Source organism: Sturnira hondurensis, unplaced genomic scaffold, assembly GCF_014824575.4.
Source record: "Sturnira hondurensis isolate 20B ecotype Veracruz unplaced genomic scaffold, ASM1482457v3 Scaffold0009178, whole genome shotgun sequence".
Taxonomy (NCBI): domain Eukaryota; kingdom Metazoa; phylum Chordata; class Mammalia; order Chiroptera; family Phyllostomidae; genus Sturnira; species Sturnira hondurensis.
In genome coordinates, this window is record NW_028081809.1 from 3,767,590 (window position 1) to 3,788,304 (window position 20,715).

At 41.2% G+C, this 20,715-nt stretch overlaps 1 protein-coding gene across 3 annotated transcripts in view; it reads right to left on the minus strand.

The window, feature by feature from the left end:
- VWA3B (von Willebrand factor A domain containing 3B) overlaps positions 1–20,715 on the minus strand; it is a 172,488-nt gene that overhangs the window by 98,663 nt on the left and 53,110 nt on the right. For all 3 annotated transcript variants that reach the window (XR_005068002.1, XM_037056830.1, XM_037056829.1), the window contains exon 8: positions 7,910–8,035. Coding sequence is in view for 2 of the 3 variants with exons in the window: in XM_037056830.1 (XP_036912725.1) it covers positions 7,910–8,035 (126 nt within the window). In the remaining variant the exon portion in view is untranslated. The remainder of the gene's footprint in view (positions 1–7,909; positions 8,036–20,715) is intronic.

The window sequence follows — 20,715 nt, forward strand, 5'->3', positions numbered from 1 at the left end:
CCTGATTCGGAGCCTGGCCCTCAATTCTGCAGACTCAGAAACTTCATATGACAGTTCAGGCACCTGAAGCTGATCTATGACAACACACCTTAGTCAGATTCACAGGATCAAGTATAATCCAGAAGGCCAATTGCCCAAATATTCCCAGACCTCAACACATTCCCTTGGTGTTTTCCAAAGGTTTCCTATACTCTTTAAACAGGAGGAGGTTGTATGCTACCTGAGCAGAAAAACCATGTAAGCCAGCTCTCACACAAGCAGAAGAGTATTTATCTAGGTAGCACAAACTTCCTTGTGCTACCTTAGGGAGACTGGGGTATCTTGGAGTGGGCACAGAGGAGAGAGGGAACAAATGTGAAGCTAAGGAGGCACTGGTGTCTGGAGCAGGCTCGCACTAGCCTGGGAGAGGACAGTGCACTTCTCCTTCCAGCCCCCTGCTCAGTGGGAGCACATTGCCAGGTGAAATAGACCATCTAGGAGTGTTTACAAAATCTGGAGATCAGCACGTGTTACAAGTCAGGGCTTTTTTTATTCTAGATAAGTGTTTTATTAAACACTTATCTACATGCCACTAGAAGGAAGACAGAACGGACCCTGAGATTTTAGCCCCATTGGGACAGCAGAGCCCTAGGAAAACCAGGAGGAATGTTGGGGAAGTGGGTTTTCATAAAGTGTATTACCAAGTGTCCACCAGTCCTATAGAATTTATCTCCACATAGATTGGTGGTTCTAACCCTAAATATTGGAATTCTTTGAGAAGTTTTAAAAATACTGCTTCCTGGGCCCCACCCATTAGATTCTGCTCTAATTTTTCTCACTATTGTTAATTTAAGCCTTTGTCTCCCCTTTATTCACATTGTATTATTCACCTCTCATCTTTCTAATCAATAGGTGTAGTTGGAAATACAATTTTTATTTAATTATTTCCATGGCAACACACACACACACACACTATCACAACCTTCTGCTCTGTTTTGTTGTGACTTCTTTCAGATCAACAAGAATCCTTTATAAATGACAATGATACATTCCAGCTTACCATAAAAGAATTCCCTAAAAACATATCACATCAATTTTAACAAGGGTCTTTGAAGAGCCAGAGACTAACTTCTGACTCCTTCTACTGTCATCCAGGACCACTTGGCCCAGTCACCTTGAGGACATTACTCAGGCTCCCAGTTACCCTCCAGGAAGGGGGTTGGGAAGAAGACCCCAAAGCAACTTGAACTTCATAAAGGAAAGAAGGGGCAGCCAAAAGACAGCCTAGGTTCTCCAAGGCTGAAGAAAGGAGCAAAAGGGGAAAATCTTTTTATTTTCATTGTGAATTATACTAATTAGTGGCTGAGCCTCATTTTGCTCAATAGGGAATGAAGAGGGCTTAATCTGTTCATTAGAGTCACCTGCTAAGGGGTTCTTTCCATTCCTCTGCAGTTACCTGAATTAAAAACTTAGATAACTCTTCATTTACAGAGCCTAGGAACACCTTTATTTATTATAAACATATGAGCTTACAGGTAATCTTGTTACATTGCTTTCCTTTTCTATGTGATATGTTGCTAAAGATTATTTCTCAGTTGTAGCAGGAGAAGCACATGGCAGATCTTATCTATCCCGCAGAATTAACTGGCCTGTTCTACTGTGTCCTACTTATCAGTCTCAGAACCTACTGGCCCATGCTTTTGAAACATTACTGCGATAGCCAGACTATGGCATGACAAAGTGGGCACAGTGTATCAGTGCCCATGCCTCCCCTCAATGTGCAGTTCCTGAGTGGCTCCCAGCCATCAAAACTTCACCACCACCATAACTGCTTGCCCCACAATGATGGTTAATCTTTTTATTTTTAATCCTCACCTGAGGACATGTTATCATTGCTTTTAGAGAGAGGAAGGGAATGGCGGCGAGGGGCAGAGGGAGAGAGAGAAAGAGACAGAGAAACATCAATCAGCCTCCCATACACATCTGACCAGGGGGATCAAACCCATAACCTAGGTATATGCCCTGACAGGGTACTGAACCTACAACCTTTTGGTTTATGGGACGAAGCTCCAACCAGCTGAGCCTCACCAGGCAGGTCAGCAATGGTTAATCTTATGTGTCAACTTGACTGGACCATAATACCCAGATATTGGGTCAAACATTATTCTAGATGTTTCTGTGAAGGTATTTTTCAGGCAAGATCAACATTTAAATCCCTATATTAAAAAAAAAGCAAATGGGCCTCATTCATTGAGTTGAAGACTTTAAGAGAAAAAAAGACTGTCTTCCCCTGAGGAAAAGAGAATTCGACAGCAGATGGCCCTTGGACCTGAACTGCAACACCAGCTCTTCAATACATCTCCAGCCTGTGGCCTGCCTGCCCTGCAGATGTTAGATTTGCCAGCCCCCACAATCGCGTGAAGCAATTCCCTAAATCAATGTCTCTCTCCCTCCCTCTACACACACACACACACTTACACATCCTATTGGTTCTGTTTCTCTGTAGAACCTTAATACACCTGTCCTCCCCCACTGAAAGTTACCTGTCTAGCAACTCATTCCTGCCATGCTAGGTCCAGGTGAACTACCATCAATAAGTAAACCAGAGCTTTAGATCTGGAGCCAACCTCAGAGATCATCAAGGTCAGGGTTTCCCAGACGGTGTCCCACAACCACTGCTTCTCCTGCATCCTGTGGCTGATACTCAGAAAGAGTGTACCTTAGCAAAAAGTTCTCGAATCTTGAAACGTAAGAGTTTCAACAGGTTCCTTATCACAGGACTTGTCTAAGCCTTTTTTATAGGACTAAGCAGTGGGTTCACCATAAGCAGAGGCATAAATGGTATCTCCTAAAGTTATCTGGTCCCAAACTCTTTCTGCATAGAAAATTTTGGAGGATTTACATTTGGAAGACCACAGTTTGTTTGGTACACACTGCCCAACTTCTCTGTTGTCACAGGTGCCATGAGACCCTGAACCAACTCTTGGATGCCTGTGGAAGGCATAGAAGAAGAATCCTGTGAATTAGTTTGTAAAGGAAAGGGTGAGAAGAACTTGGAAGTGGTGTCCAACAGAAAGAAAGAAAAACATTACCAGTAGGCAGGAAGAATGTTTAAACTACAACATGTGCAACTGGCTTCTGAGATATAAGAGCAGTAGTCAAGTTAGAGAAGCTAGTGGAGCACAGACTCCAAGGGAAGAATTTTGAAAGCCACATTTTAATGTGTCTATATCTCAAATGACATTTAAAATAAACCAAAACTAGTCAAGGATCAGTGATGTGGGCAACAAATTATACCTTTAAAAAAATAGCATGACCTGGCAAACTAAACACAAGCCAATTTAAGGTGCTTGGTACAATCCAATATAAAGTGGAAAAATCAAGATTTAGAATGGACAAAAGAATTAATGGAGCTTGGAAACTTTAGATTAAGAACCCAGAACTCATGTAGTAGTGAGAATTGAACTCTGAAACAGAGTAGAAATACTGGATAAACCAAGACAGAAAATCTAAATTTGCTTCCCTTGGGAAGTGAACATTTTTTGATCTTGCTTCACAAAGGTAGTTTTTAAAATTTTTAGTCAGCATATTTATTTAATGTATTCTTTTTTAAAAGATTTTATTTATTTATCTTTAGAGGGGAAGGGAAGGAGAGAGGGAGAGAAATATCAATGTATGGTTGTCTCTCATGTGTCCCCCGTTGGGAACTGACCTGCCACCCAGGCATGTGCCCTGACTGGGAATCGAACTGCAATTGTCTGGTTCACAGGCCTGCGCTCAATCTACTGAGCTACACCAGCCAGGGCTAAAGTTTGAACATACAGAATACAGTAATAATAACTGTTTGAATGTCTTTTTCTGCCAATTCCAATTTCTGTGTCAGTTCCCAGTCAGTTTGATGGATTAATAATTCAGGGTAACATTTTCTGCTTCTTTTCATGCCTAGTAATCTTTGATTAGATGCCAGTTATTGTGAATTTACTTTGATGGGTGCTGGATGTTTCTCTGTTCTTGTCAATCTTTGTGAGCTTTGTTCTGTGATGCAGTTAAGTTACCTGTGAAAAGTTATTTACTTCCATGTCTTGTTTTAATGATTTCTTAGGAGGCCCCAGAGCTCAGTTTAAGGCTAGTCAGTCCCCATTACTGAGCCAGTACTTTCCCAAGTATTCTCCCCAGTGCCTCACAAGGTGGGCTGGTGAGAACAGCGCAAGCTCCAAGCCCTTTCTTTTTTCTTTTTCTTTTTTATTTTAATTGTTGTTCAAGTACAGTTTTCTGCCTTTTCCCCCCACCCCAGCCCATTCCCCCAGCCCTTCCCACCTCTCTCTTGTTTCCACCCCCCAATCCCCCCCATTATTGTCCATGTGTCCTTTATACTAGTTCCTGTACACCCTTCACCCTTTTCCCCTGAAATTCCCTCCCCTCTCCCCTCTGGTCACTGTTAGCCCTTTCTTTCTAATTCTTTCAAATGGATCTTTCCCAACCTAAGGTAATTCCCTCACATAAATGAGCTGATCGGTACTAAGCAGTATTCTCAAGGGGAGCTCTCTGCAGATTTCCTGAGTTTTCTCTCTGTGTACCTCTCCCCTCTCTGATACTTTGTCCTGAGAAATCTAAATGTCTCTGTCTCCCAGGACTCTTCACTCTGGCTACCAAACTCAGAAGTTTGCTGTGACCCACTGAGATCCTTCCTCCCACATGGTGGCCTGGAAACTTTCTCAAAGCATTAAGCTGGGATAATGATAGAGCTCACCCTGGATTTTCTCTGTATCTCAGGGATCACTGGCCTTCTTTGCTTAGTGTGTCCAATGTCTTTAAAAACCATTGCCTCATATATATTTTTTAAAGATTTTATTTATTTATCTTTAGAGGGGAAGGGAAGGAGAGAGGGAGAGAAATATCAATGTGTGGTTGCCTCTCCTGCATCCCTTGCTGGGAACTGGCCTGCAACCCAGGCATGTGCCCTGACTGGGAATCAAACCGCGATGATTTGGTTCACAGGCCCGCGCTCAATCCACTGAGCTCCACCAGCCAGGGCTACTTTGTCCTTTTTTGCCTCATATATTCTTATCAGTATTTTTCCCCAGGGAATTCTCCTGTCTTGTGCCTGGTAATTAAAAGAGGCCAAAATTACCAGTGATCAGAATGTTTGGCCTCACCATCGTCTTATCCCAGGTATCAGGCTGATGAGCCATCTCTGCCTCCTGGCCCCATAGTCTTAGATGCTCACTGATCTCAGAACCAGTGTGCCCAGCCCAGGGGCCATAGATGGGCTGCTATGCCCAGGAAGGGGCTTTTTAGTCTAATCCACATGAATGTTCCATATACAATGGCAGCCTACATAGTCTCTTCCATCCTGACCCTCTCCTCCCCTGATGGCCACCCTATCACCTTGGTCTGCAGGCCGTGGGCAGCCAAATATGGGGAATGGTCACTACCTCCATGTGAAGCAGATACAAGGTCTGGGGCTGACACAGCCTTTGCCTCAATAACACTGGGCTGTGGATAGCAACAGGAGCAGGTCAGACACTCTACATGTGGCCTCTGAGTTACAAAAGCTTCAATGGGTATCCAACAGCGGAAAGGTCCTGACCAAATTTTCCTTTTTAAATAGAGGTTATATATTTGAATAATCTTTTGAGAATTTATTTTTGGAGTTATTTCGGTTTTTAGTTTCGTGTGTGTGTGTGTGTGTGTGTGTGTGTTACATGGAATAAAAGGAATGGTGATCTAGCCTTCTATCAATTATAGGAGCCAATAGCTCCTCTGTTTCCTTTAGGAATCGTATCTAAAAAGCTTATGTTAACCCTCAAGACTAACTGTCCCATGCTTAAATACTCCCTGTATTAGTCTGGTCAAGCTACCATGGCAAAATGCCACAGACTGGGTAATTTTTCTCACAGTTCTCGAGGCTGGAAGTCCAAGGTCAAGGTGACCACAAGATTGGTTTCTGATGAAGCATATCTCCTGGCTTGTAGATGGACACCCTCTCACTGTGCCCTCATACACCTTTCCCTCTGTGCACATGTGGCAAGAAAGAGGTGGCTGGTGTCTCTTCCTCTTCTTATAAGGATACGAGTCCTGTCAGATTAGGGCCCAATCCTTATGAGCTCATTTCATTTTAATTACCTTCTTACAGTCCCTCACTCCAAATAGTCACAATGTGGGTTAGGATTTCAACATATAAATTTGAGGGAGGCACATTCAGTCCACAGTATTCCCCCAAACAAACGCCTTAGCAGCAGTATCACCATTATCTGCCTGGCATGGATATTCACTTAAGATAATAGGGACTGCCTGGGTTCTTGACTCTAAGCTCACACTCAGTGGGGTGTCACAAGTGAGCAGCCCCTCTAGAAAAGCCTGATTAGGCAGGTCCTTAGGAACCCTACATAGCTGGTTCTGGCAAAGCAAGTGCAGCTGTTGCTGCCCAGGCCCAAATTAAGATACCGAGTCACAGGAAAATGTCACTGTCACTAGGAATTTATCGTATCACAGAGGGCAAGGTCACTCAGGCCTTCAGTCTCTTTCCTGCTCTACACATGACCTCTTCACCATTTCTCCTTTTCAACCATCTCCCTGTTTGCCTCAAGCCAGCCTGGCCTCCTTGCTCTCTTCCCACAGGGACACTCTGTAACACAGTCAGGGCACCAGGAGGCAATATAACCAGAGGGTCCCTACATTTGTTGCATGTTAAGATGTACTGGGAGCTTTCAAAATTCCAATGTCCAGATTGCATCCCATATGGATTAAATCAGAATGTCTGGGGTGGGTATCAGACACTGGTGTTTTTACTGATGGACTAGATTTGAATCTGATTTTATCACTTTTAGCTGTGTGGCCTTGAGGGTTACTTGACCCTAAATGAATAAAATAGTAACATCTATCTTATGAGATTGTGGGAAGGATTAAATGAGTTACTACTTGTGAAGAGCCCCAAACAGTGCTTAACATGTAAAGTATGTGCTGTAAGTGTTAACTGCTGTTATTACCAAGGGCACCCTAAAAGACACCAGTGACTTACAGAGGAAATCTTTTGCTAGTTTCAGCACTCTCACAGGAGAGTCAGTAGGTCGTACTAACTCCCCTACCTGTGAAAGGCAAAAGGTGTGCTAGCATTTACCACATACCTGCATGGTACAAAGCATGCATTGTTTTACTTGATTTTAGCCATAACCCCTCAAGACTAATATTATTATAATCATTTCACAGAAGAATAAACTAAGATTTAAAGAGGTTAACTCAGGTTAATCTAGTGATGGAGATAAAATTTACAACAGATTTTTCTCACTCAAAACTTAGGCTCCTCTGAATCCTCTTCTCAACTAGACATCGACCTTTGGGCTCCCGTTGGTCTTCGCACTGCCTGATTTTAGCAAATATCCTATTGAGTCAGTTTAGTCAGAATCCCCTTGATATTTCAGGTAACATCTGACCACTGTGGCCTGCCTATGGTGAGAATCCTGTCAAGTCAATTTAGCCAGAAATCCCTGCCATACCTGATGTTTCTTCTCAGTAGTTTCCTATCTACCTACAGACCCCCACACACTGCCCCTTGGCTATAAATCCCCATTTGTCCATGTGGTGTTCATAACTGAGCCCAGTTTGTATTTTGCCACAGGGAAAAGAGATGATACAAACTGGACGACTGCAACAGGAAAAAGAGACTAGTCTGGAATAGAATCTGCTTTTACTGTTTTATCTACTGTACAACTCTGCTTTTTCTTGAACAATCTCCATATGCATACACACATGACCAGGCACAAACATGTATGCACACACGTGTGCACATGAGCATATGAACACACACAGCTCCAGATGCTCTCCTTAGGCTGGGATGAGTACTTTTTGGTAAAGAACTTGGAAACAACCCCCATCCCCAGCCAGCAGCAGTTTTGACTCTTCCATAGTAGTGACTATGAATAGCACCCACCACAGTCTATTGTGGCTACATCAGACTTGGAAGGCTCAGCCACCAGCTTCTGGATCTGGGCCAGCGTACTGCAGGCTTCCTCCATCTCCCTCCAAATGAGAAACACGTCCTCTCGAACCTCAGCTCCTGGGAGGGAAACATAGCGTGAGTGCACGGCTGTGGCTGACCCATAACTCTCTGGTAGTTCTAGCAGACCTGGCACATCCCAGCCAGTTTTCTAGAACATGTCTGAACATCAAATTCCATGTTTCCCACTAAGCTCTGAGAAGCAGAACTTAGGTCCCCAAGGAAGTGCTGTTATCTTAAGAAATTATAAATGCAGATTTGGGGAGGCCATAAATCTTTATAAAATAAACATTTTTAGCAGCTAGAATTGTTAAAGATAAATTATTGACAGTGTTCAAACGTGATAAAGAATAAAAGTATTCAAAGTCACCTAAGAAACACCACAGTGAAAACAACGAGGAAGGAAAATTTAGTGGCTTATGGAAGTGATGACCCTCATCCTTTCTTGATTTAGCTGAGACTGCCTACTTCTCCAAAAGCACATTCACAAGTCTTCATTTTCCCCTGATGTAATCACAAGTCTTTGGCCTCCTTTTCTAGACCTCTTCTCTCTCTCTGTTTAGGGCTACGTTGGACAGTATTATTTTATTTTTAATGATATGGCTCATTTATGTCACTCTTACAATCAATCAATCAATCAGTTAACCAAAATTCATCTATAGTAAGACACACAAGGCTGGATAGAGGTTCTGGCTTCACCTAGGTCCAGGCTCTAACACATTCATTGAGTCTGGAGGTTAAGGAGAATGTAAGAGCAGAGCGGATACAGGTGTGGCTATAAAACTGCAACAGGAGGGATTCTGTGGTGGTATCTTGACTGTACCAGTGTCAATATCCTACTTGTGATATTATCGTATAGTTTTGCAAGACGTTACTGCAGGCAGAAACTGGGTAAAGGGCATGTGGGTATTTCTGCACCATTTCTCACAACTTTACATGAACCTACAATGATCTCTGTACCTCTGTGCTGTGCACACGTGGCCTGTGGTGATGCCAAGAGGCCACCTTGAGTGGAAGATGCCTCCCACACATTTTAGGGGCATCTGCGGGCCCAGCCACCAGCCTGGCACTACTCAAAGCACCACGGAAGCTACAGGAGAGTCCCTGCTTTAGGGCTGCTTTTAATATAGTTGTGCAGACAAGAACTTAGCAGTTGTATTCTCTTGTTTTAAAAACTTCATTCCAATAGAAACATTATTTTAAAAAACACAACAAACAACTCTATCATAGACTTGTATGGGGTTGGCTCAGAGAACACTGATGTTATTGTTGAAGTAAGCTGGGTTCAAATTCTGTAATGATAAATACCTTTTGGGGGTACTTGCTATGTGCCTGGCATTATGTTTGGGCCTTTCTGAACATTTTGTCATTTCTTTTCACCACAACTCTGCAGGCAAATTCTATTCTTGTCCCCATTTTATAGCTGTGTAAACTGAGGCAGAGTGAGTTGTCCAAGGTCACACTGTCAATGAGTAGCAGAGCAGAGTCAAGCCCAGGTTGATGTGACTGCACCAACTCAGCCACCATGACTAGGTGCCCCAAACAGGTGGTGAATGATTATAAAGGGGTCCTGTAGCCCCTGCTCCCACTACTGATGAGACCCCACTTACCACATCTGTCTACCTACTGGCCCACAGACAATTGAGATCACACAGCCATAGAGAATGAAAGATCACAGTCAAGTCTATGGGCCATCTCAGGAGATTCATGGGCAAAGGGCTGACCAGGACTAACCCATCTGTATCAGTGTAGCAGCTGGCATTGTTGTGAGAGGCTGCATTTGGCTTCAGTGAAATTTGTTTGAACTCTTTCAATGCCATTGCTCATTTCATGATAATGCACCTGCACACACCAGACTGAGCTATTTAGCAGGTTTTGGCCAAAAACAGTGCGACCCCCATGCCCCACTCTCCCTATTCACTTAGTCTCACCCCAAGTGACTTTTTTGTCTCCCTGGATGATAAAAGCCCTCAAAGGGCAATGTTTTGCTGATGTGGAAGAGGTGAAACAAAAAATGGCAAAGCACTAAAAGGCACCAAAATTGACCAGTTCAGAAACTTTTTGAGCAGTGAAAAGAAATCTTGATAGGTACTGTATTTTTCGGACTATGAGATGCATCCCCACCCACCCAAATTTGGGAGGAATAATGGTTGTTAATGTTGCTGTTGAGTTCTATTTACATTGGTGAAATATTATGTTATGTATGTTATTAAGTATTTTACCACATTATTTGCTTCAAAATTTTTTCCCTATTTTCCTCCTTTAAAACCTAGGTGCATCTTATGGTCCAAAAAATATGGTATATTGCATTAAATGGAGAGTACTTTGAAGGTGACTGAAGTTTAATATGTAAGAATAAATATACAATTTTATAAGTAAATTCTAGGTTTTTTGGGTCCCCCTTGTAAGTCTCACAAGGGCCATGCTATCTTAAAAAGCAATTTCAAATACCAAGTATGGGAAACTCTTAGTAGGTAGCTCCTACTAAACGCCTACTAAGTACTATGGTACTAGCTCCTGGATCCTCTCTTCTAAGTGGAGGATCATCAAGTGCTAATTTAATGTGGTCTAGTTGTCCAACATTCCTATAAAAATCCTGAATATAAACCACCACCATTCCTTCCATAGTAAAGAGCAAGAGCTCCACCAAATTTGCAAGAAGCATTACTTGTGGTTCTGGGTGCTACCAGGCAAGTAGGTGATAAAAACAGTCACAGGGATGGAGAAGCAGTAGCTAAAGAAAAACATGCCAAAAATACCAGTGAATACAACTTAGTTCAATAAATCCAGTCTATTTATAAATACCATTTTAAGTAAATCTTATTGATTATGCTACTACAGTTGTCCCAATTTTGTCTCCCCTTTCTCCCCCTCTGTCCTGTACCACATGTCCCACCAGCATTCTGCCCCATCCTCAGTTCACGTCCATGGGTCATACATATAAGTTCTTTGGCTTCTCCATCTCCTATACTATTCTTAAGCTCCCCCTGTCTATTTTGTGCCTACCAATTATGCTTCTTATTCCCTGTATCTTTTTTCCTCACTCTCCCCCTCCCCACTGATAACCCTCCATTTCTGTGACTGTTTCCGTTCTAGTAGTCTGACGTTTATTTTTGTTTTTGCTTTTTTTTTAGTTGTTGATAGTCATGAGTTTGTTGTCATTTTACTCTTCATAGTTTTGACCATCTTCTTTTCTTAGATAAGTCTCTTTAACATGTCATATAATAAGGGCTTGGTGATGATGAACTCCTTTAACTTGACCTTTTCTGAGAAACACTTTATCTGCCCTACCATTCTAAATGATAGCTGTGCTGGATAGAGTAAACTTGGATGTAGGTTCTTGCCTTTCATGACTTTGAATACTTCTTTCCAGTCCCTTCTTGACTGTAAGTTTTTTGGGGTTTTTTTTTTGTTTGTTTTTTAGAAATCAGCTGATAGTCTTATGGGAATTCATTTGTAGGTAACTCTCTCCTTTCTTCTTGTTGCTTTTAATATTCTCTGTTTATCTTTAATCTTGAGTAGCTTAATGATGACGTGTCTTGGTGTGTTTCTCTTTGGGTCCAATTTCTTTGGGACTACCTGGGTTTTCTGGACTTCCTGGAAGTCTATTTCCTTTGCCAGACTGAGGAAGTTCTCCTTCATTATTTTTTCAAATAAGTTTTCAATTTTTTTCTCATGCTCTTCTCCTTCTGGCACCCCCTATGATTTGGTTGTTAGAACATTTAAAGTTGTCCTGGAGGTTCCCAGTCCTTTCCCCATTTTTTTGAAATTTTGTTTCTTCATTCTGCTCCAGTTGAATGTTTATTTCTTCCTTCTGCTCCAAATCATTGATCTGAGTCCTGGTTTCCTTCTCTTCACTGTTGGTTCCCCGTATATTTTTCTTTATTTCACTTTGCATAGTCTTCACTTTTTCCTCTATTTTGCATCCATACTCAATAATTTCTGTGAGCATCCTGATTACCAATGTTTTGAATTCTGCATCAGATAGGTTGGTTATCTCCTCATTGCTTAGTTCTTTTTCTTAAGTTTTTATCTGTTCTTTCATTTGGGCCATATTTCTTTGTCTCAGTACTCCAGCCCAGGTGAATGTTTCTTCCTTGGTTGTCGGACTTCCATACCAATTGATTTTCTGGCAGTTCTGTTGTTTTTTGTTTTTAAATTTGTTTCTGTGCTTCTTTTGGTTGTGGGAAGGAGCAAAGTATATCTACCTGTGCCTCCATTTTGGCCAGAAGTCCTGAAGCCCAAAGGGTAAGAGTTTTAATGAAATGGTAAATGCAAGGGAATTTAATAAATTTCCTATAAAACAGATTATTAAAACTGTTTTTCAGCTTTTCCATCATAAAAAGGCTGACCTTCCTTTTGTTCTAAGGGACCTCCAGTCCACAACACAACTGCAAGTTGGTCACTAAGCTGCTCCCTGATTCCCATTGGCCAACTCTGAATCAAAAGAGAAAGAGTAAGCTAGGTATTGTTTTGGGGGAGCAGGCCCACACTATTCAGGCCCAGCATCTATTCAGCCTCCTGCCCTCAACAGAAGCATGTTTTTGTGAAAATGGGTCATGTGAGCTACTTGGGACTAAGTCTCACTTTCACAGTATGGTTTATTCCCTGTTCTGCAAGGACATTCAGGAATGAGCAGGTTTTAGGAGACTAATTATTTTCTTCAAATTCACAAAAGACTGCCCTAGAAACTAAGAAGCCAATTATTTAAACATATTCTCTTCTCACCCTGACTGGTATGGCTCAGTTGGTTGGGAGTCACCCCACAAAGTGAAAAATCACTGGTTTGATTCATACTCAGGGCACATGCCTGGGTTGTAAGTTCAGTTCCTCATTGGAGTGTATACAAGAGGCAACACACCAACGTTTCTCTCCCTCTCTTTCTCCCTCCCTTCCTGTCTCTCTAAATAAATAAATATTTTTTGAAAAATATCCTCTTCTCAACAAGTCACTTTCTTGGGGCAACATCATTCACAGAACTCTATCAATGCCTATAATATCTGATCAGAAATAGAGTGAACAGAAAACAGGCTCTCACTACATTGTTATCTTCCCAGAATGTGGTCATCAGAACCCAAGTCAGAATCCCCCAATCTGCTTATCAAAATGCAGATTCCTAAGCTTGCCCCAGACACATTCTGAGAGTGGGCCCCAGGAAAGTAAAAGCATCCCATTACCCTGAATGGGTGGCTCAGTTGGTTGGAGCACTATCCCATACACCAAAATGTTGTAGGTTCAATTCCCAATCAGAGCACATACCTAGGTTGTGAGTTTGATCCCTGGTCAGGGTGTGTATGAGAGGCAACAGATCAATGTGTCTCTCTCACAATGATGATTCTCTCTTTCCCCACCTTTCCCTCTTGCTTAAACTCAAACACATATCTTCCAATGAGGATTAAAATAATAATAATAATAATAATTAATAAATAATAGCATCCCATCTATTATTTTGCAACAAAGTTTGTGACACTTTAGTCTAATAGACTAGACAAGAATGTAAACAAATTATTTCTATCTAAAACATTCTTGGGAAAAAAAGTTCCATGATTTCTGGGAAAATTTTCTAGTGCCCTAATGTCCCTATTTCTGCCCTAAGGAAATGCTTCCCAATGAAGTCAGAGGTATTTTTCCCCTTCAAAATGTCTAAGAGTCCTTGACATACAATCTTCTAGATAACCATGTCAGGCCACTCTCATTGATCTGGTTCACAGCATTCTACTATTTCTTAGAGCACTGTTTATTTTAGATGCATCTGTATAATGATTGCTTCCTACTACTGATACATAAAGGAAAAAGAAGGAGAAACTAAAATGTACTATGTACCAGACAACATACTGGGTACTTAAATATGTTAATTCATTTTCTCTCATGACAATCAGACAAGTAGGGATGATTACCCCCATTTTACAGGTAAGCAATTATATGTAAGATAATTTGCTTTAGAGAAATTAAAGAAATTGCCCAAGGCCGTATAACTAATGAGTGGCAAAGTCAGGATTCAACTTCTGCTCTGTCTGTGCCCAAAGCCCTGATATTCTTCCCACACTGGAACACTGTCCTTGTGCATCCTCCTGAATTCTCACAATGTGAGATCTACGTTAGCAGATGTCATCTGAGATGTATTGTTTATTTGCAGTTTCCTTCAAGGGGCTATATAGATTTATCTCTTCCTGTGATAGAAACCACCCAGTCTAATTCTGATGATGGGTGCTGAGCTATATCCTGAAAGCAGGGCCTAAAGTGACATTCTGGTAACAGCACACATCTGCTGGCTCAGCTGCACTCTGTCTGCCCTGGATATCAGTTCCCACGGGACAGGCCTGGTGGGTTATTAACTCAGAGAGCATGCAAGTATTGGACCTCTACTACCTGTAGTTTGTCTCCCTCATCAAACTGTGAACAGAACTATGTTTACCATTTTTATAACCACTCTCCCAGTACGTCCCTACTCCTGGCAGATACTTTTGAACAGGCTATTTCAGAACATAAGCTTCTGAAGGAGAGGGGCCTCCTTTTGTCATTATTGTATTCCCAGAGCTCAGCACTGCTCGACTTTCAAATAACAAACATGGAGTGGATCTCTTACCCTGAAATCAGAGCAAGTTTTTTTTGGCTTTATTTTTTTAATTCAGTTTTATAATTTGTTTAAACTTTTTTTATGTACTTGTGTTCAAGTACAGTTGTCTCCATTTTCCCACTACCACTCCCCGCCCACCCCAGGTATCCCCACTTCCCACCCTTGATCCTAATCCCCTTTGGTTTTGTCCATGTGTCCTTTATAGATGTTCCTAAAGACCCTTCCCCATATTTCCCCCATTATCTCCTCCCACCTCCTCTCTGGTTACTGTCAGTTTGTTCTTAATTTCAATGTCTCTGGTTATATTTTGCTTGCAGAGCAAGTTTTTTAAATGTTACCAGAAGTCTTCACTATTTCTTTTCCCTAGTAATTCAATTTAATTTTTAAAAGTTGAGGGATTTCTCTATGCCTCATGTTTTGTTAGGTGATGCAGGATGCATCACTCAATTACTTCAGTATGATTCTAAGAGATTATATTGGTCATGGAAGACGTGAGCCCACCTCACTACTGCCCAGTGCCAGGAGAGGGCCACAGTGAGTGGTGGGGGTCCTGGTGAGAGTCCGGACTGTAGTCAGGAGTTGAGAATAAAACCAGGAACCCAGGATACACAGCCACTGTGCAGGAAGGAATATAAGGTTCCCCGCCCTTAACAGGGCTTGCTGTTTGGTTGGGGAAGCTAGACCTTCACACACATTGGGGTGAAGGTGTGCACTAAGGGGAGAAGAGGTGCAGGTGAACAGTTATTAAGTTCTAAACTGGTATTCTGGGGTTATGAAGAGAAGGAGCAACTTTTTAATCATCAAGCAGAAGTATAATTGGCATTATAAGAGTAGGGGGGGTCCCTGAATAGGAACCTTGCCTTTTATTCCTTTTAAATCTTCTCCTCAATCCCAGTGAGGCTCTAAAGCAAACAGATGGAGTTTAATAAATGCTTGTTAACTAACCAGATGATCGTCTCACAGCAGCAAAAAGAAATTTAAAGCGACCAACTGTTCGAGGGAACAGGACTATGGAGATCATTAAAGTTTCAGTCTTGTCAACTGTAACGTGGCAACAATTTTGGAAGTGCAGCTGGTGCAGCTTCATCCACTGAATTAAACTGGATTCTGGCCCTGGCTGGTGTAGCTCAGTGGATTGAGCATGGGCCTGTGAACCATATGATTGCCATTCGATTCCCAGTCAGGGCACATGCCTGGGTTGCAGGCCAGTTCCCAGCAGGGGACTCACGAGAGGCAACTGTATATCGATCCTTCTCTCCTTCTCTCCTTCCCTTCCCCTCTAAAGATAAATAAATAGCCCTGGCTGGTGTAGCTCAGTGGATTGAGCACAGGCCTGTGAACCAGAGGATCGCGGTTCAATTCCCAGTCAGGACACATGCCTGGGTTGCAGACCAGTTCCCTGCAGGCCAACTCCCAGCAGGGGATGCACAAAAAGCAACCATACATTGATGTTTCTCTCCCTCCCTCCTTCCCCTCTAAAGGTAAATAAATAAAATCTTTAAAAAAGAGTTTTAAAAAAGATAAATAAATAAAATCTTTAAAAAATAATAAAAAATAAACTGGATTCTGGAGAGAAGGAAGGCTACCTCTGAGAGAACTCCCTGCTGTCAGTAAGCTACAAACAGGCACCCATCAGTGCTTCTGAATTAAATTAGAGATTAGAAACGAAGCAGCAATGCCAAGGTCAAGTGGTGAGCCAGTAAACTTCAACTATCTAATTAAAGGTCACAAGTGTATTCTAAGAATGCAACTTGATTTTTTTTCTCTTTAAACATAACAGTTTGAATGTATGTTAAAGAAAAGAAAATCTGGTTTTATAATAGTTAGTTTTAGTCCATGCATTTTTCTCCACCAACACAAAAGAAGACAGTTTCCAAAGACAGAATCAACCACATTTTTATGGCTACACCATTTTTGGACTTAATAATAGTATTAGAATAGAGCAGCTTTTCTACCACCATTTTGCCAGGAGAACTGGACAAAAGCAAAGATACTCTCAGAAACAGGACTTTTTTGTATTACCTGATATTCCTTTTTATTTATTCATTGCTAAGTCTTTCTCATGTCCCATAAGCAAAACATGGTCGTGAACACACCGAACCTTATTTGCCAGTTCTGCTCCACTGGCGGGGGCTGGCCAGCATGCTGTGCTGGGGGCGCGGGGAGGGGGCGGGCTGTGGCCGGTACAGGTTTAGTAGAAAGGGGCAAGGATGGATTGATTAGTGATGACAGAATGAGTGGGGTGGGCCCAGAAGTGAAAGTGCTACGCTGCCCAACACTGATCTCCTAGAACCAGGACAGGGTTCTGAGCTACTGGTTCTGCTGGTGATACATGAAAAAATATGTATACACGTGAAAGTGAAAACTGTGCTCCAACTGTCTGCAGGTTCTCTCCTCCTTCTATTCCTTCGGTGCAAGTATAAAGTGTAATAATGTTCTGGCTTGAAGTGGGAGCTCAGAGTTATGACCATATTGTCACCTGGGCACTCATCATACCATTGGACTGCCTTGCATTCCAATCCTGAAGAGCCTGACACTGTAGGCCATCTAAAGTCCATGTGAGCTTCACCAGTGAGCCCAAATGCTGGGATAACTACATCAATGATAAAATTATTTCCTCTTTTTTTCAGCCTGATGCCAGGCCCTTATTGAAAACTTTATAATTTCAGTTTAATTATTATTTTTGGCATAAAACAGAAAGAACTAAACTAAAGATAAAATACCTTTTTTTCTTCCTTAGAGAAAGTCCCCAAACCACTAAACCGACCCCTCACTATGGCCTACAGGGCTTTCATAAGCTAAGGAGTAGCTCCCCATAGGATTAGGACTGCACCTCTTAGAAATACAGTGTCTGGAAAGCACCAGCAGTTAAAATTATTTCCCAAGATGGGAATAATCCAGCCCCCAACCAGAAGAACCCATCCCAATCTGAAAGCTTCTGAGGACTGAAAATTACCAGGTCCAATTTACAATATTCCTACACCATTCAAGCCTGTCACTCAGCCCAGCCTGACAGTAGGGAAGTGAATGAAAGTCATTTCCATAAAGGGCCCCACAGTAAAATCCTACTTACCACTTCCAGGAGAAGAGCAGGTGCTCCTGATTTCCTCTAGATAGGTCCTAGTGGCCTACTCCTAGTATCAACCTTAAAAATGGCTCTTCCTCCCATTAGGACACATTCAACAATACAATATTCACTTCCTAGTTCCAAACTCCAGTTCCCATCCATCTTATGCATGCAAATAAACTTGTTAGTATCATGACTACACTAAAAATGTTCTTTATGATAGAGGCTGCATTTCCTGTTGGATCATCCTAGTTTCTAGAACCAATGTCTACAATAAAAGTCCACTTGAAGTCCCAAAAGAAAACTAACACTAACTAAATGCCAATTTCATTTTTTAAAGATTTTATTGATTTTATTTATTTTTAGAAAGAGCAGAAGGGAGGGAGAAAGAAAGGAAGAGAAACATTAATGTGTGGTTGCCTCTCACATGACCTCCACTGGGCACCTGACCTGCAACCCAGACATGTGCCCTGACTGGAAATTGAACCAGCCACCCTTTGGTTCACAGCCCACACTCAATCCACTGAGCTACACCAGCCAGGGCTAAATGCCAATTGTATAGTAAACACTTTCATGTGTGCCATTGCTTTACTTCTCCTAACAACCACCTGAGGTAAATGTTATTATGTCCGTTTTAACAGCTGAGTGAACATAGCTCAGAAAGATTAGTAACTTGCCTAAGGTCACACAAGTAATTAGTGGCAAAACTAGGGTTTGAATCCAGGTCTAACTTCAAAGTTGATTCAGCAAATATTCTCCTACAGCCACGGAAAGAATCACACAAGAACAAAAGATTATGATAGCTTACATTATTGTTCAGCAAATATTTAGTTTTCTTTAGTTTCCTCACACATCCTGGTGTGAGTGGAGACTCCTATCTCACTACTATTGGACTTGGTCATGTGGTTTGTTTTGGTCAATGGAATACTAGTGGATGTAACATGAACAGGGACCTTATTTATGGCTGCATGGTTTGGCTTGGCTGTTGTGCTCATGGTATTTGCTACAATAAAAATATACCATCGATAGCACTAGTTAAAAGAAGACAAATCCATCCTAGAGTACTCAAACTGCAGTTGACCTGTAGACCTGTGATCAAGAAATAATAGCTGAAAATTTTCAAAATTTGATGAAAACCATAAACAACAGGTCCAAGAAGCTCAATATTCTCATTGGGATTAAAGGGGAGATTCAGTGGCATGTTTTGCTCTTAAATAGAAATAGTGAGAGGCTTCCAAAGATAAAAGAAGAAATAGAAGAGTAGATGCAGGGAGGATGCATGTTAGTCTTTCCTCAACTTTCAGAGGGTCAGTAACATCTATTAAAATCACACCTATAAATAGAGGGCATGAATTTCCATCCAGGCTACCATGGGGGAGCCAGACTCAGTGCAGGCAAACAGAGAACACCAGAGTGCAAGGGGAGCAAAAGGGTTCCCCTTAGGTTCTCAGAAACCTAGGGGAAGGCCTTTACACAGCACCTAACCACAGAACCATGGATTAGAGGCAATTTCCTCTTGATTGCTGAGGAGAGCAGGCACACATGCTCCATGGAGCTGACACAATAGATACCATGAACCTTAGTCCCCTTCCTGTCCTCTCTCTAAATAGTCTTGATGGTGAAACAGATTGACCATGAACTTATTTACCTCCTGGGAGGTAATGCAAGAAAAACTTTAAATGTAATGTACCATTTAATGTACCAACCTAATGCCCATCTCAAAATACTGGAAAAGCTTTCTATCACCTGAAAAGAACAACCCTGGAAAAACAAATAAGAAAAGATTCAATCTGAGGAGAAATTCTTCCGAGGAATTAATGTCCATAAAAGAATCTAAAGCAAGCACAGAATAAATAAATGATTGTACTTGATGGATCTATTTTTGCCTTTATAATGAAGAAAAAAACAAGACAAAGTTGCTCTCAATTTGCAACTGCTTTTTCTTTTATGAGCAGATATTTATGTAAGGAATCATCCCAAAAATATAAGGCCTAACGGTTGGTCATAATTCATACATAACTAACTTATTTGTAGATACTATAATAATTTATTTATCAAACCTATGATAAGAAATTTAAATTTATATAAATATGTCATCAATAAGTATCAAAAACCAAAATTAAATGAAATCAGAATTTGTAGCAGTGCATTTATCTAATTTATCCAGTCTCTACTAATTTAAGTTGAAACAGTCCAAAGGATTCTGGGAACTTTAGAGAATATTTATCACTTTTTAAATTGCCACTTGCTAATTGGTACAAATGCAATATTATTGTTCTAAATGTTTAAAGGCTTTAGTACATTGACAAGGGAAATGAAGTAAGCACACTGCTGATTAAGCTCAATCATTTGTTTTCCTTTTATATTGTACAGCTGACCCTACCCAAATCTATACTTATGAACAAGGTGGCAGAAGGAGTGAAGAAAAGAAAAAAAGAGAAAGGAAGTAAAATGTATTGGGAGTAAAAAAATAAAAAGCTTAAAATGTCAATGGATATTATGAGGAAATGAGCAGGCACTGAGTAAGATAGCATAAAAATCAGTCATACATACATTTTCCCCTTAGAAGGTTCAGTCCAACACTTCACAAAAGGAAGGTTTATTCAAAAAATATCAAGCTGGCTGGGATAGAGGTGGAGGTATTGAGCAAAAAAGAAAAAAAGAGAAAGGACACAGGGACACAGACAACAGTGTGGTGACTACAAGGGGGAGGGGGAGGGGAAGGGGGCATAGTGGGGTTGGAAGAGGGTACAGAGGGATAAACAATGATAAAAAATAGAGTTAAATAAATAAATATCAAACCCATTTTTTCACATCTACAAGAAATACACAGGGAAGATAGAAAAACAAATTAATGCCATAGGTCATCACTAGAAAGGGAAGACTAGAAGGGAAAGGGGAGTGAAGGAGAGCACACAATTCAGAAGTAAGCCTATCACATAGGAAAGTAATATATTATAAAAAGCCAGAAAGATAAATGGTGTGACTACAAGTGTGAGCTACTAAAGAAAAACATCCATTTACATCATACATTACATCACACTTCAAAATAAATTTAGATGGACCAAAGAGACTTATTTGTTTTAAACTCAAGCC